General features: G+C 44.7%; 1 protein-coding gene across 38 annotated transcripts in view; it reads right to left on the bottom strand.

The window, feature by feature from the left end:
• Positions 1 to 17,713, bottom strand: part of phldb1a (pleckstrin homology-like domain, family B, member 1a) — an 85,182-nt gene that overhangs the window by 48,943 nt on the left and 18,526 nt on the right. For 31 of the 38 annotated variants that reach the window (XM_090187071.1, XM_090187066.1, XM_090187082.1 and 28 more), the window contains exons 2-5: positions 13,329 to 13,439; positions 11,847 to 11,970; positions 8,628 to 8,798; positions 574 to 699 (exon numbers count right to left, since the gene is read on the bottom strand). In XM_090187071.1, the coding sequence (XP_090043197.1) occupies positions 574 to 699; positions 8,628 to 8,798; positions 11,847 to 11,970; positions 13,329 to 13,439 (532 nt within the window). Of the gene's footprint in view, positions 1 to 573; positions 700 to 6,827; positions 7,234 to 8,627; positions 8,799 to 11,846; positions 11,971 to 12,114; positions 12,254 to 13,328; positions 13,440 to 17,713 lie in introns of those variants that run through there. The other 7 variants (XM_090187091.1, XM_090187084.1, XM_036933347.2 and 4 more) reach the window with 4 other exon arrangements.

A 17,713-nucleotide genomic window follows, 5' to 3' on the forward strand; every position in this document is an offset into this window, starting at 1 on the left:
TCAACCCCCAGGGGACCACCATTTGATTTTGTTGAGTCACTCAGGTATCATATGAACACACATAAGCCATTGTATAATGTGTAGAATTGCAGCAAATTAGCTTAGAAAACTGAACAAAACTGCTCTTTCTGCTCCATGGCAAAATGTGTAGAATTGCAGGAACTGAGATTTAAAATGTCCAACAAGAGGGGTGTGAGCAGTTTGAACAGTATGGGGTTGCATCGATTGCGAGACGTTTTTTTGTTACTATGCCAATAAATGAAAACATCCATCCGGATCTTTGCCACCTACTAAATGTGTTTTTACCGGACCTTCTCAAATAAGAGTTGAGTACACCTGCTCTATCATTACCTGTGTGGTTCCTATGTGATGGTTACCTGTGTGGTAGGTCTTGTAGGCACTGGGCCCCTGGCTCCCTCCAGGCAGCATACTGTGTAGTATAGTGTGATGTGAGTTGGTGTGGTGTGATGGTTACCTGTGTGATGACTCTTGTAGGTGCTGGGCCCCTGGCTCCCTCCAGGCAGCATGCTGTGTAGTATAGTGTGATGTGAGTTGGTGTGGTGTGATGGTTACCTGTGTGATGGCTTTTGTAGGGGCTGGGCCCCTGGCTTCCTCCAGGCAGCATGCTCTTCATTCTGAGGGCCTCTTCTGGGTGGTTGAAGCGGAAAAAGGCTGACTGACCAAAACACAGCATGCACCCTGGAGGGACAAGAGAAGGACTACTGTAGGAGATGGAAGGTTAGGCTTCCAAGACTGTGTTAACATGCATTCCCAATGGTGGTGGAACCATAGAATTAGCAATTTGAGTAATTTAATAGGATTTCTATGCGTGAAATGGAAATTTGTCACCTGTGAAACGCGTTTGCCAAAACGACAATGATCCGATCTATGCTTGCTTGCTAGGTATGTAAGTTTGATAGGGTCGCCCTACATGAAACATAGGCCCGACCCCACAGTGGGTCAGGAGCACTCTGGAAACAAAGACTGCTGAAGGCAGATAAGAAGATAAGATTGGGGGAGAAAATAATGAATCATTTTACATGACAACTTGACAGCGGTGTTGTGAAAACAGCTAAAGCACCATATTATGTCCCTTTGTTCACCTCTGCAGTCACTGGCCAGAGTGCCTGATACTTTCCCTGTTACCACAAACAGGAGCCTATCCTATACCACCTCTATTACATGTACTGTAAACAAAGTAACACCATGTTCTTCAGGGCAGGAGGGCATATTTCAGTGCTGTGCTTTTCAAACCACTTAGCACTGGACAAACTCCACAGCACCCAACATCAGCGTTGTAGCTTGATTGATATTTATAGGCCATTTTTCCCGCAATTGCAGAGACTTAATTCACGGTAAACGCTGCATAATAACACTGCATCATTTTCGGCTCAATCTAAAATTACTTTTACATTTCAACAGCGCAACACCGCTGAAGAACTATGGATTTAATCCAGTCCTTAGTCTACTACTTCTCCTGGCTCTATACATCTGAGAGTCAAACTAGTACTTCCAGGTGTGGTTCACATCCATCATGATAGATATAGATAGCCAGCGCTGCATTTTTAAGCTTTCCACACACCTCACACACAAACCTATATCAAAACAGAATGACGAAGCTTAGTCCTTGTTTCTATTCATATTCTTCTCGTCATCTCCGACTCCTTCATACACAGTCATTGTCTCTGACTCACACCACTCAGACCACTCAGACCTCGGGGCTGGCTGGTGACATTGTAGTGAGTAAAGAGCTGATTAATCAATCTCAGCCAGGTGTATTTCAGTGGAGGATAGACACCTCGTGGTGAGTTATGACTTCTAAAGGCCATTTAATTATGAAAATGTCCCTGGCTGTGTGAGCAGAACAATCAGTGAAAGAGAGAGTGAGAAAGAGAGAGTGAGAAAGAGAGAGAGAGAGAGAGAGAGAGAGAGAGAGAGAAACAGAGAGAAACAGAGAGAAACAGAGAGCGAGAGAGTCGTAAATCTATAGACTGTCTGAGGTAACATGTTAGGAGATGCTGTGTAGGACAAGTCTCAGCCAACACAAAATCACAGAGAGAGAAATGACATAATGTCATGTAGACCTAATGGACTGTGCTTTATTTATAATAACTGGTACATGGAGAAAATTGTACCACTAAAAAATGAAAATGGATGACTTCCCTAAGCAAAATATATTTTAGAAACAGAGCCTTAGATATGCCGTTTGAGAAACTCTTCCTCGTCTCAAAAGCATTACATGCAACGTAGCAATTTTGATGTTAAGAGCCTATCATATTTAGGAAATTGTCTTATAAATATAACTTTACCATGTGCTTCTCCACTAATGCACTTCGTATAGCCTATGGCTTACTTGATTGAGACCTCACTAAATTATTAGAAAGGTCCCTAATCAATGTATTGGTTGAATGGTTAGGATTCCCTGTTACACTGCTCTTAGATTTACAAAAATAAATAAAAATACCTGAAAATACAATATGGCACAATAAATATTTGTTAGCCAACATTTGGTTGGTCAGAGGATCCCGGCCAAAATGTTCCTTAGCGCTAGTGACAATCTACTGTATTGACACAACAACAGTGGAATGTTAACCACATTCCACTCTAGGACAGGTGTGAAGGGAGGGAGCTAGGGTGACAGCACGTGGTGGTCCAGATCCAGGGTGAAAGGGTCAAGAGGAGATGTTTTAACGGTAACAAGAACAGCACATACATTCTAGGAACAAGCCAGATGAATAGCAGGCAGAGAGAGAGCGATGAACAACAGGTGAGTAGCCTAAAGTATATTGTTAAATTTCACCCTTAAAATAGTTCACTCCCACACACATATAGAGTCTACCTCTGCAGAGCACATGTCCCTTTGCCTTCCCACTTGCCAAGTGCCCTTTTTAGGTGGTGGTATACAGTATATATATATACATTTGTTGTTATACAGTTTTTATGTTGTTTTTTTTAACCCACTGCCCGCAAGTTGTCTTGACGTCATCAAGATGTGGTGAAATGGCAAAACGGCAGCACACCCTGCAGAAGAGGTGTCAGAATTTGTGTTGTTGCACCAAAACATTTTTTTACAAAAATGTCCATTGCATTATTGATATAAATTATAATGGGATTGGGGTAGGGGAGAGAAATATATATTTTTAATCAAATCTTTATACTGTAAGCTACAACCAATCACTGACAATGCACTACCGTGATGTTGAAGTTTTCCGGTTCATTCCTTCCTGTAGGCTAGCAGTTAGCATTTACAAGATCAAGGTCAATCAAAAATGTATCAGAAATAATTTCAGATTTCTTCAATCCTGGTACTAGCCAACCAAAAAAAACTGCCATCACAGCAGCCCTAACAGATGAAATCCCTGGGTCTGCTGCATCTAGTACCTGCAGCAGTAAGCCACCAGTAACGTGACTGGCACCAAAACCATAGCCTCCATGGAGCAAGATGCTAACTCCACCAACTGCAACAGCTCCACGTTAGCCCAACCCCAGACAGAGGAGCATGCTAGGCCTACTGCATTCCGGCACCCAAGGCTAAGCTAGCTAATCAGCCATAACAGCTGAAGGATGACTGCCTTCCCCAGGGAGGCAATTTGGAACAGAAAACTTCTCCTGTGCTTTTAAGTCAGGTTGATTGGCAAAATGTCAGTGGCTGCATTATGTTTAGGAAGATGAATGAGTGCTTTGCTTCACATGCATTAAAATAGTGAAGAAAAAATGTTATCAATGAGGAAAATGTTTGAGCGGATTACAGGTTTCAGATATGGCTGTTACAGAACAGTGCATTGCCAGGAACAAAGCTGTTGTTCCTTTCAGGGGTGACAAAACTCGTGACGGTGTGCTTTACAAGTTGATAATAGAGCCCATTTACAATCTACCAAAGGAACAGGAATGGGTTCTCAGGAGAGACAACTGAATGTGGGACACGATGCAGAATGAGATTATTCAACAACTGGCTCACGCCGTACAGAGGGTGATTGTGTCTTGCGTATCAGTGTCTCTTCTATGACCTGACTGATGGTGGCACCACTGACGCGTGCACTATGGAACAATCTCCAGTACGTCAACCAGAACCTGGTGTCAAACTGAGTTTTGGGGGTTTTACAAAGCCCCCAACTCCACGGCTGAAAATCTGTTCTTGTGTGTGAAGGGCATCTTTTTGCGATGTTAAACATTCCCATGGAACGGTTCCAGGGATATTGCTTTGATGGAGCAAGCATGTCAAACCAGTTTTCAGGTGTGCAGACTCGACTGAAAGTGGCATGTCCAGGGTCCATGTGCAGTATGTGCACTGTAGTAACCATTCACTGGATCTGGTTTTGCAAGACGTTTTGCGCAAGGTAAGCCTTGTGTCTGACACACTGAACTTTGTGCAGGGTGTGGCAGACGTCATAAGGGAATCACACAAGCGTAAACAGTTGTGCAAGTCTCTTTTTGGTGTGGAAGAAGTAGTGACCAATATCCTAGGTCTGTGTCCAACCAGGAGGTGCATGCGCACAAAAGCCATCTCGCTTGTCTGCAGCACTCTCCTCTCCACACTCAACATACTGAAAGATGACAAGAGCGTCAAGGGGAAACGAGAGCAAAAATCGAGTGACTACACAAACAGGCGCTCAGCTGTGTAGTGAAGCACTGTTCGGGCCCTGTGAAGCAGTCGCCAGGACCCTACAGAGCACCAAGGCAAGTGCACTCGGCGCCCTCGAATGTGCCAATGTGCTGAGGGAACGAGTCAAGGCACAGAGATGATCGCGTCATGTAGGAGATGACAGCCAAGGTTTGTATTAAAATACAATTTAATTAAATGAATGACACACAGAGACAACACAAGGTTAAAACATATGCAAGACATACTGTAAATAACAATGCACTAATATGACATATAACATTGATAAAATGCTTGGCAACTTGCCTGCCGACCCCATCCCCTCCTCCCTTCTCCAGACCATCTCTTGAGACCTTCTCTCATTCCTCACTTCCCTCATCAACTCATCCCTGACCACTGGCTGCGTCCCCTCTGACTTCAAAATGGACCGAGTCACTCCCCTCCTCAAAAAAACAACATTCGACTCCTCTGACGTAAAAAAAACTACAGACCAGTATCCTTTCTTTCTTTTCTTTCCAAAACACTTGAGGGTGCTGTCTCTGACCAACTCTCTCACTATCTCTGAGAACAATTTTCTTTACCCTAAACAGTCAGGCTTCAAGATGAGTCACTCAACCGAGACTGCTATTCTCAGTGTCACGGATGCTCTCCGCACTGCCAAAGCTCTCTCCTCTGTTCTCATCCTCCCAGATCTATACACTGCCTTTGACACTGTGAACCATCAGATCCTACCCCTCTCAGAGATGGGCGTCTCAGGCTCAGCACACTTACCAGGTGACGTGGCAAGGATCTGTGTCTTCACTACGTACTCTCACTACCGGTGTCCCCCAGGGCTCAGCTCTAGGCCCTCTCTTCTTCTCTCTGCACACCAAGTCACTCGGCTCTGTCATATCTTTACATGGTCTCTCCTATCATTGCTATGTAGATGACACTTAACTATTTTTAGCATTCCTCCCTTCTGACACCCAGGTGGTGACACACATCTCTGCGTGCCTGGCAGATATCTCATCTTAGATGTCTGGCAACCACATCAAACTCAACAAGATGGAGCTGCTCTTCCTCCCAGGGATGGCTGCCCGCTCCAAGACCTCTCCATCATGGTTGACAACTCCACGGTGTCCCCCTCCCAGAGTGCAAAGAACCTTGGTGTGACAACACCCTGTCGTTCTCTGCAACTGCAGGTTCATGCACTACAACACCCGTAGAGTATGGCCCTACCTCACAAAGGAAGCAGCACAGGTCATAATGCAAGCACTTGTCATCCACACTCGTCTGGAATACTGCAACTCGCTATAGGCTGTTTCCCCACTTGTGCCATCAAACCCCTGCAACTTATCCAGAACGCTGCAGCCTGTCTGGTGTTCAACCTTCCCAAGTTCTCCCATGTCATTCCGCTCCTCCGCACTAGCTTCCAGTCAAAGTTGGCATCCAGTACAAGACCATGGTACTTGCTTGTGGAGCAGCAAGAGGAACTGCCCCTCCCTACCTTCAGGCTACGCTCAAACCCTACACCCCATCCCGAGCACCCCGTTCTGCCACCTCTGGTCTATTGGCCAGTCCAAACTATTCTCTGTCCTTGCACCCCAATGGCAGGACCACCTTCCCCTTGAAGCTAGGACAGCAGAGTCCCTGCCCATCTTCCGAAAACATCTGAAACTCTACCTCTTCAAAGAGTATTTTAAATAATCCCTGTCACTACAATAACAGCTCATAAACTGTTTGAAAATAGTGTCTGTGTAATAAAGCATTGGTATTTTTGTATCAACAAAGCAATGACCACACACCCCAACATATCCAATCTTTATAATCAATATCAATCAATATCCATATCTCACACTTTATGAAAATGACTCTCACACAATTAGGAATCTGACAGACCTTTTGAAAAATAACAGTCAATAGGGCAATTCCACCACTTTCCAACCTTATTTTAATTATCTCCAGCACAATACCAGTGTCTACATATGTGAAAACGGTGCATTTCTACTTTGCATAGAAAAAAAAACGTTAAAAAGTTTAAACATTTTAAAAACACTATGAGAATCACTGTTTTTCTTACTTTTAATCCTACGATGTGATGTCACAAAGAAGCATTTTTTAGGACCTTTCATATATTTTTAACCACAGATCATATAAACGCGTTTTTTTATTTTTATGGAGATAATGAATATGAGGTTGAAAAGTGGCGGAATTGCTCTCTAATAATCAAATAGGTATATGCACTTACGTGTATCTGCAATTAATTTGATGCATTCACTGGCATAATTGTCATTTAAAAGCAAGAGCTCAATTTCCTTTGAAATGTAATTTTAACGTGCATGTAGCGCGTGCGTCTGCAGCGTCTTTGTACGAATAAATACAATTCCGTGCGCTCCTTGACGTCCTGCTTCTTCAGCACAAAAATCGCTGATGTCCAGCGTCCGATTAAAGTGAATTAGAAGACCCTTTAGGCTAAGCAGGCTTTTGTGATATGCTTCATCAATAGCATTTTGCTGGCCAATGATCCAAGTTCCAAAAATAACGCAGATAGCCAACAACGCTGAATCCGGAGTACCAATGCCTTATTGTCGGTGTCGTCCTAAGAGCTGTCTGTTGGCTCCGTGTCCCACACACCGGTTGTCCAGTCCACAAATGATATTATTGTCAAACTGCCTGCCCAACCCTGTCTGCATAACGCCGGAGGGGGGCGTGGAGTTTATTTATTATGCGACCATGTCCCAGTGAGCTGCGAGTTTTACAAATGGAATGCATAACCCGGGGCAGGATAAGAGATTGGTTTAGTTTTCTATTGTGTTATAACCTGCGCCTTACTCTTACTCACACCACTTCTCTCATCAATACTGCAGCCCACCCAATTCCTAGCACTTTACACTACAACAAGTAATTGTGTTAAGTGTTAAGGCTATAATATGCAAATAATGTTGGAAAAGGTAGACTAGAGTTAGGCCTATGTATATATTTGGTGGTTAGGTTACATTCAAAGATACACCCCTACTCCACTTAGCTATTTTATATGAAAATATATTCATGATTCATTAATAGCCGGCCCTTAAACGTTTAGAGATTTTTTTAAATGCAAGTCTAATTGGGGTCATTTTAACAGTTTACATGGCATCTCTTTTGGTTGGAATGAAAGTCCACACGTTACTGAAGAGAGTATAGAGATTTTCTGTCTTACTCGTTGAGAGAAATCAGAATTAATATGCAGCACACCTAACTAAATCAATTGTGGAACTGCAGGGGAGGGAGGGAGGGAGGGAGGGAGGGAGGGAGGGAGGGAGGGAGGGAGGGAGGGAGGGAGGGACCCAGAAAGTTCTCATAAACAAATATGAGGTTGATAAACTCCCATATCTATTGGGTGAAATACCACAGTGTGCCATCACAGCAGCACGATTTGTGACCTGTTGCCACAAGAAAAGGGCAACCAGTGAAGAACAAACACCATTGTAAATATACAACCTATATTTATGTTTATTTATTTTCCCTTTTGTATATATACATAATATGACATTTGAAATGTCTTTATTATTTGGGAACTTTTGTGAGTGCAATGTTTAACTGTACATTTTTTATTGTTTATTTCACTTTTGTTTATTATCTATTATTTCACTGGCTTTGGCAATGTAAACATGTGTTTCCCATGCCAATAAAGTCCTTTAAATTGACATTGAAATGTAATTGAAAATTGAGAGAGAGAGGCTGACTGTGTGAAGCAATTATTACAGCCTGTTTAATCAAGTTTCCCTTCCATCTAGGTCAAGGTCATGCATGAGCCATAAAGCATGGGCGGTTCTCTATGTCTTGCCTGTGTTTCTTATTAAAGGAGAAAAAGCTAGCTAGGTATTCAATTAATGAGCATGGTGATTTAGTGAAATTAAAACCTGGTTTCATTTTGAGATGACCAATTGGAGATATTAGGCTACATACAGGTACAGATATATGAAGACACTATGGCATGAAATGTCAGATAATAATCAAAATCACTCTTATAACATTGTACAAAATGTGTTATTAAACAGTTTAGTACCTTGTGAAAGGTGTACAGGCTTGGAGATGGGGAGACCATCCATGGAGCAATGGTTCCCACAGGGGTTGAGGGTGATATTGCCTGCCCTATTGTCGATATAGCAGTGTTGATCAGTGATGCCTGGACCCTGCAGAGGGATGTCTGTGTTCCCACTGCCCAGGGTCGTCCTCCCTGCAACAACACAATGATGAGTTAGACATACATGTCAACATGAATCCTTTAAACATATCATCAGACATCATCAGAAAGAATATCCCATTGGGATATTAAACTATTCTATTCAATTGTATTATCTTCTGTTCTATTATATCATGCCCACGTTTGGTAGTAAATTATTTTCTTTCTTTCTTTCTTTCTTTCCTGTCTGTCTGTCTGTCTGTCTGTCTGTCTGTCTGTCTGTCTGTCTGTCTGTCTGTCTGTCTGTCTGTCTGTCTGTCTGTCTGTCTGTCTGTCTGTCTGTCTGTCTGTCTGTCTGTCTGTCTGTCTGTCTGTCTGTCTGTCTGTCTGTCTGTCTGTCTGTCTGTCTGTCTGTCTGTCTGTCTGTCTGTCTGTCTGTCTGTCTGTCTGTCTGTCTGTCTGTCTGTCTGTCTGTCTGTCTGTCTGTCTGTCTGTCTGTCTGTCTGTCTGTCTGTCTGTCTGTCTGTCTGTCTGTCTGTCTGTCTGTCTGTCTGTCTGTCTGTCTGTCTGTCTGTCTGTCTGTCTGTCTGTCTGTCTGTCTGTCTGTCTGTCTGTCTGTCTGTCTGTCTGTCTGTCTGTCTGTCTGTCTGTCTGTCTGTCTGTCTGTCTGTCTGTCTGTCTGTCTGTCTGTCTGTCTGTCTGTCTGTCTGTCTGTCTGTCTGTCTGTCTGTCTGTCTGTCTGTCTGTCTGTCTGTCTGTCTGTCTGTCTGTCTGTCTGTCTGTCTGTCTGTCTGTCTGTCTGTCTGTCTGTCTGTCTGTCTGTCTGTCTGTCTGTCTGTCTGTCTGTCTGTCTGTCTGTCTGTCTGTCTGTCTGTCTGTCTGTCTGTCTGTCTGTCTGTCTGTCTGTCTGTCTGTCTGTCTGTCTGTCTGTCTGTCTGTCTGTCTGTCTGTCTGTCTGTCTGTCTGTCTGTCTGTCTGTCTGTCTGTCTGTCTGTCTGTCTGTCTGTCTGTCTGTCTGTCTGTCTGTCTGTCTGTCTGTCTGTCTGTCTGTCTGTCTGTCTGTCTGTCTGTCTGTCTGTCTGTCTGTCTGTCTGTCTGTCTGTCTGTCTGTCTGTCTGTCTGTCTGTCTGTCTGTCTGTCTGTCTGTCTGTCTGTCTGTCTGTCTGTCTGTCTGTCTGTCTGTCTGTCTGTCTGTCTGTCTGTCTGTCTGTCTGTCTGTCTGTCTGTCTGTCTGTCTGTCTGTCTGTCTGTCTGTCTGTCTGTCTGTCTGTCTGTCTGTCTGTCTGTCTGTCTGTCTGTCTGTCTGTCTGTCTGTCTGTCTGTCTGTCTGTCTGTCTGTCTGTCTGTCTGTCTGTCTGTCTGTCTGTCTGTCTGTCTGTCTGTCTGTCTGTCTGTCTGTCTGTCTGTCTGTCTGTCTGTCTGTCTGTCTGTCTGTCTGTCTGTCTGTCTGTCTGTCTGTCTGTCTGTCTGTCTGTCTGTCTGTCTGTCTGTCTGTCTGTCTGTCTGTCTGTCTGTCTGTCTGTCTGTCTGTCTGTCTGTCTGTCTGTCTGTCTGTCTGTCTGTCTGTCTGTCTGTCTGTCTGTCTGTCTGTCTGTCTGTCTGTCTGTCTGTCTGTCTGTCTGTCTGTCTGTCTGTCTGTCTGTCTGTCTGTCTGTCTGTCTGTCTGTCTGTCTGTCTGTCTGTCTGTCTGTCTGTCTGTCTGTCTGTCTGTCTGTCTGTCTGTCTGTCTGTCTGTCTGTCTGTCTGTCTGTCTGTCTGTCTGTCTGTCTGTCTGTCTGTCTGTCTGTCTGTCTGTCTGTCTGTCTGTCTGTCTGTCTGTCTGTCTGTCTGTCTGTCTGTCTGTCTGTCTGTCTGTCTGCCTGCCTGTCTGCCTGCCTGTCTGGGACACAAGACAAGAAACAAGGAGTGGAGCACATTACTCCACCAGCCCAAGGGGGTGAAAAACTTTACCCCAAAAGCCCCCTCCCTCTCTTCATCCAACAAGCCCCTTGCCTTTCCCCTGGCCTCACCACACTGTTAAAATAGCCCTGGAACATGGGGGAGAGACACCACTGAGAATACCCCAGCAGGCTGCCTTAGATTCCTATTCACTATCTCCATGTCCAGTGGGCTATTCCACTTCACCTCCTTCCAGCCTCCCAGCACTGCTCCTTTTGTTTTGGTGTCTGGGCCCTCCAGACGGACAGATGTGGATAAAGGAATAACAAGACGTTGGAGGAACTAACACACTGGCACTGGCAGAGTTACAATGCTGAGGGTGAGAAGGGCAGAGGGGGAGTGTGTGCAGAGAGAGAGAGAGCGAGAGAGAGAGAGAGAGAGAGAGAGAGCGAGAGAGAGAGAGAGAGAGAGAGAGCGAGAGAGAGAGAGAGAGAGAGAGAGTGTGCTTCAACTGTGTTTTTTTCAGGGGGTGAAGACAAGGTCAGGCTATGGTCCTATTTTTCCCTCTCAGTGTTATATGGTGTATCTCAAACCTTTAGAATGAATCCCTGTTTTCAGTTTCAGCTTCTCCATCCCCTCCGTATCACAAAGTCCTCTAGTTGTCATTCTTAGGATGATTAGATATGGCAGGGCTCTGAATACACTGGCTCCACTGTTTAGCTACAGCACGTCACTTTTATTTCATCCTTCTCTCCCTCCCTCTTTCCTCTTCCTCCTCCCCGATGCCTATGATATCATCCACCAGCTGGCTCTATGCCAGGGAATAAGTGAGTGCATGGATGGATGGATATTGCCATAAATAAATCAGTAGGGGATTTTTCTCTTCAGAAGTACCAGCTTTGGTCATTACTGTGTAAGAGTGTCGGGTATCATTCTCAATCAGCGTCTTATGGAAAGACTTGAATGCTTCTAGGAAACCAGTCTGGGATGATGTGTTTAATAGTTTTAATGGACATTTTGTCAGCTCATTTCCTGTAATGGACCTTTTGTCACTTATGGTCATAATATTTCTTGGTGTAACTGTCAAACAATTTAGGAGTTCTCTCTATTTATCAATATTTCTTCAAGCTTTCAGCACAAGGTATTTTTTCAAGACCAGTCTGCATGAACAAAGCACTGAATAGAAGACCCCTTTTAATGTTTCTGAGATGCAGAAGTGCTTACCTTCCTGCAGGGGTAACAGGGTGACGGCTGTGCTGAGACGGCCACTACCCAGACTGACCAGGTGGGGGTGCTCTGCTTGGAACCTCAGTGACTTGCCCATCTCGATCAGGTCCAATGGAGTACTCTGGTAATGACACAAACAAGACAGAAGAAAACTGTCATGAGACCTGAGACATTAATTTTAGATGAGACTTATTTTAGAGGATACACCACTTATGATTGCTCAGTCCTAGCACTCCCTCATCTTTGCATTTCAGTGACTGCATACCCATGTCCACATTGCGATCTTCCTGAGAGCAGAGTCCCAGTGATCCCCCTTCTTCTTTACTCCTTGAAGCGTTACTGGAACAATAGGGCAGACTGGTCTGTGTGTGTCTGCCCAATCTAAGCTGTGTTATGTCTGCCCACGGCCCACACCCCACTGCTCCCCTTACAGGATTAATAAGAGGCTTTAGCTAGACAGGATAAGTGGGTTCAACCCCCCCCACCCCCCCCCCCCCACCCCCTCCAGGCAATCTGTTCAGCTTTGAAGACAAAAGCACAAGACTGTCCGTGCGTGTCAGTCAAATATGGACTGGTCTTACAGTACACTATCAGGACACTAAATCATGGCATATGAAAGCATATTTAATAACTTCAAATGTAGGCCTATTTGACATGTTTTCTTGCATTTGATCCAAGTCTATGTACTCCATATGTAGCCTATAATGCATAGAAAGAAAACAGAGTAGCTTTATGGCATCTAGATGACTCACCTTTGGACTGCTTACATTAAATTAAGGTCTTGGCATCATGCCTTTGGAGTCGGTCTTTAAATAGTTACAATTTTCCCTGCTCTTTGAAGAAGGTATGAAGATAAAACTAGTGTTGCCCAGATCAAGCAGCCAATTTGCCAGAAGGCACTGTTTCAGCCTTTCACCTGCAGTTTAACAAGCTAGGTAAGTATTTCCTGTGCGTGTGTGCGTGTGTGTGTAAATTACACAGACACTACTACTTTTATTGTAAGTACTTGATAAAGCAATTTTAGAAGCTTTACTTGTTACATTTTACATGATGAAATGCTTTTGCTATACCTTCATTTGCTCCCCCTGGATTTATTCAGTAACCACTGATTTCACCTCTTGAGCCCAGACCTTTCGGGTTCTCCTGTCTGTCTAAAGTTAACCAACATTTCTCTCCTAGAATTCATAATGTCACAGACGTTTATTTAAGCCATTTCTCCTCCCTGGCCACCTCCTGACCTTCGCTGTAAGCGCTGGTTTTATTGTTTGCTGACCTTTACTACGCTTTACCACACTGAACTACACTTTACTGTGCCTTACACATTGTTCCTTATGGGTCAGTCACTCTTCAATATTTTTCTTTTGATTTCTCATGACAGCTAAGTTGAATAGATCTGCACTACTTTCTGCATGTGAAAAATGACTCACACCCATGGCACCTGAGTTACCTGTAAGGCACGTGCACACACACACGACTCACCTGTAAGACCTGGTGTTGGTGAGTCTGTCGTCCATTATGTTCCAATACGTTCCTTTTCAGGCTGTCCATGTTGTCTGGATTGTCAATCACACCTACTGGCACATGAAGATCCTGTCGGAAACACACACAGAGGAGAGGACACACATGAAGACATCCTGTTGTAACACACACACAGACACACACACACACAGACACACACACACACACACACACACACACACACACACACACACACACACACACACACACACTCATTATAGAAACACTGCTCTCCTTAGAGATCCCTGCTGTCCCAGATAACAGTTCAACTAGAGAAATTAAGATCCTAAAATATATAGTAATCTCATTGATTTGTAACTTTGTAGGCTGTCTATTAAGTGATATGAATGGATCCTATAGGCTCTATCGCCATCTCCTGACCATAAGACAGAAGCTGTATATATTTGTCCAGCTGATTATTTGTTAACGTAGGAAATATGCTGTCAGCTTTTTTGATGTTCAATATTAATGAACGTTGCCTACATGGACAACAGTAGAAGATTACGCTAGCGCCATCCAAAATGTCACCCTATTCCCTTTATAGTGCTCTGGTCAAAAGGGAACATGGTGCCATATGGCACACACACATGATAACATACGTGGATCTAAATCCACATGGATACTGTAGATGCAGTGGGGCAAAAAAGTATTTAGTCAGCCACCAATTGTGCAAGTTCTCCCACTTAAAAAGATGAGAGAGGTCTGTAATTTTCATCATAGGTACACTTCAACTATGACAGACAAAATGGAGAAAAAAAAATAAGAAAATCACATTGTAGGATTATTTATGAATTTGGTGGCACAATTGGTGGCTAACTAAATACTTTTTTGCCCCACTGTATGTGGTGGTGGTGAAGTAGGGGCCTGAGGACACACATTGTGTTGTGAAATCTGTGAATGTATTGTAATGTTTTAAAATTGTATAAACTGCCTTAATTTTGCTGGACCCCAGGAAGAGTAGCTGCTGCTTTGGCAGCAACTAATGGGGATCCATAATAAATACAAATATGGGATCCACATACTGTCTATCAGGCATATGGCGAAAGGCAATTTCAGCAGGACAGGAAAATTGCCAAATTCACACATTTATCAAGAGAACACGTGGTCACGCCTACTGCCTCTGGCCTGGCGGACTCACTAAACACATATGCATCTTTCGTAAATGTCTACTGGCTTCCAGTCTAAGCTCGCATCCACCACAAGACCATCGTGCTTACATAAGGAACAGCATGAGGAACTGCCCCTACCTACCTTCAGGCTATGCTCAAACCCTACACCCCAACCCGAGCACTCCGTTCTGTTCTGCCACCTTAGGTCTCTTGGCCCTGCCACCCCAACAGGAGGGTAGCTCTCGCTCAGCCCAGTCCAAGTTCTTCTCTGTCCTGGCACCCCAGCACATGCAGCACTTGACCCCCGCCCCCCTCCTAGCTCTGACTACTGACATCTATGTTATTGAGGAAAAATGACTTTGTGATGCCTGTGATATGTGGTTGTCCAACTTAGCTATCTTAAGATGAATGCACTAACTGTAAGTCACTCTGGATAAGAGCGTCTGCTAAATGACTAAAATGTAAATGTGAAAAATTATATATTTACCCTGGCTGCTTCCCCTCACCATGGGTCACTGTCTTTGACTCAGCCTCGCACAACACACACACACACACAGACACACACACACACACACACACACACACAGAGATACTGTAGATAAGGCCCAGCTGTGGACACGTTCTCACCTCAGTGAAGAGGAAAAGCCTCTGAGGATCAGACATGTCTACTGCAGTATACACAAACCATAGACGTTGTAGACACACAAATACAAACAATAGTCAACGCTGAAGAGTCATGTCTGTCTGGTCTGCTCTAGCTCAAGAATCCTCCAACCATTCACTCACTCACTTTTAGTCTCACCAACATTCCATACCTCTGAGTTGATCTGAGACCAAACAAAACTTAAATAGTCATAAATATTGTTCCCTGAAGGAGGGAAACAAGGTACAACACAACTATGGGGAGTTGCAATGTCACCCACTTTGACTGAAAAACTTAAGAAAAAACTCAACTAATCCAGCTCGCCCTGCCGCAAGCTGGATAAGCAAAACAGACAAAAAGCTGGTCACATAAACTAATATCTTGGGTCTGCTCAATGTACTTATGCAAAGCTCGTATTGGACACAGGGCATGCAGCCTATGTTGCTCTTCAGAAGCAAAAGGAGAAGGCTCAAAGGGTATAGCTCAACGCCAAAGACTTTTCAGGGCGAAGGCCGCATTCGGAAGCAAAGTCACCTTAAGAGTCGCCAGAGACGGACTGAATAGTAGCAATCATGTTCAGAGGTAAACATCTAGCCATCAGACAGGGGCATTCTCAGGGGCCAGACCAACAGGAACCAAATCTCTGGCTTTGCATGTCAAAACTGCCCGTGCTCCTGGGACAACAGGTCCCTGCGCAACAGCAGTTGCCACGGGACCCAGCCCAACAGGCGAAACAAAGCTGCTTGGGTCAACGGGGAGCCACGTAAATCAACTATAAGTTGGTTAGCAGATCCACCACCAAGTTGAGGCAACTGGGGACATGCGTCGCCTGAAGCGAGAGCATGTGTGCACTGCTCCCCAGCAATAGGGAGAGAGACAAGGTAAGGAAGGGGAGAGACCTAGTCTCCTCCTGTTGGTTGATGTACGCCACCACTGACACACTGACATACCCCCCCCCCCCCTCCCTAGAGACTGAATACGGGACATTAGCATGGCTGTAGCAATCGGCTGTATTAGCTGGTGGCTTGTGAGCATTCTGAATTTGTCGACTCTGAAGTGCCTGTTGAAGGCACAAAGGTCTAGAATGGGACACAAAGTCCCTTTTCAGAACCAGAAAACACTGACTATACCAGCCGTCCTGGATCTCCGACATAGGAACCACTCGGATTGCCTGCTTCTGGAGAAGGGAGGATATTTCCTCCCCCAAAACGGGCGCTGAGAACTTGGAAACAGTCAAAGTTCCATGATCCAGTGCAACACATTGGTCGTGGCAGACAGTGAGCCTCGCGTGAAGTGCCATCTGAAGGGGCAAGATGCCACCTTGTGGACAGGGAGAGTGATTATTTTTTCAATTCCCACCACTCTTGACAACCGTCTGTCTGAATGTGGAGAAGGGACACCTTTCATTGAACTCACAACCCTTTTGACACCCATGAACACTTTGGAACTTGGGGTTGAAAATGTTTTGTTTATGTGCCAAGGTTTGCCTAAAGCCCCGGTCCACTCTGGGTACAAGGGCTCCTACGATCTGTGATGTACCCCGATTGGCAGTGCCCAGTGCTGAACACACACACACATACAATTTCATTATCATGGAGGTTACCCTACTGGCCAGTCATAGGTACTGGTGACAAAGCGCCTAGTAACCTAGCTGGGAATGGGACAGACAGCTTCTGTGGTAACAGATAGGGGAGATTTGTAATTTAATCTAATTCCCAGGAATTAAAAGTATTGAGCTGGAGACAGACAGCTCATTACAGAGTTCATATGAACTACAGAGACTGTGTGTGGAATAATAGCAGAGTCATGTCCAACCTGCACGTTCCCTCGACTCCGCTACCAACATCCAATTGCCTATAGAGCCCATTACATGTATCACTAGACACCGCATAGGGACTAATGAGCCACAGGCACGAATCAGCAATGAATCTCAGTAATAACCCAACTATTGGGGAGGGGTACCTCCTTGTGGATAGAGAATGATTTGCCCAACTTATTACTCTCACCCAGGGGAGATTGATATACCCCTTGGACCCTGTAAACACCATGGAACACGGGGTAACAATGAGGGGCATTAAACTTGGACAAGCTTCCAACATACAGTACGTTGTGCTTCCATGAGACTGTATAGCCTAAATAAAGGCCGTCTCCCTTACAAGCATACAGGACTCCAGTAATGGCTGACGTAGTACCCTGTTTGGCCGTAACCAAATATGGGGGCACTGTTGTCACAGTAATGCTTTTGTGGAGGGGCGCACCAGTCGCTCAGACCTGTGCTCAGTCCCGTGCCCCTTGTGGCTGCTTCCTCACCTGAGGTGCACGCAAGCACCGCTTCCTCCATGCCCTCCAACTCCAGGATTTGGAAATAGGAATGGGGTTCCCATAACATCGTGGGAAAGTTAGTAAGTCAGGCATGTTAGCCGACATAAACCAGTATACTTTTTAGTCTAAGCTAGGCTACCTAGTCTCGTTGACCGCAGTCTCAAAGAGCATAACAGTGCTTGCTTAGCTAACCTGGTCTCGAAAGTCTACGTAGGACTGGATCATGAATGTGGGACCGGACCCTTCATCAACAAGTCTGGGAAGAGAGGCAA

This window comes from Oncorhynchus mykiss, chromosome 10, assembly GCF_057628025.1.
Source record: "Oncorhynchus mykiss isolate SJ-2025 chromosome 10, ASM5762802v1, whole genome shotgun sequence".
NCBI classification, from domain to species: Eukaryota; Metazoa; Chordata; class Actinopteri; order Salmoniformes; family Salmonidae; genus Oncorhynchus; species Oncorhynchus mykiss.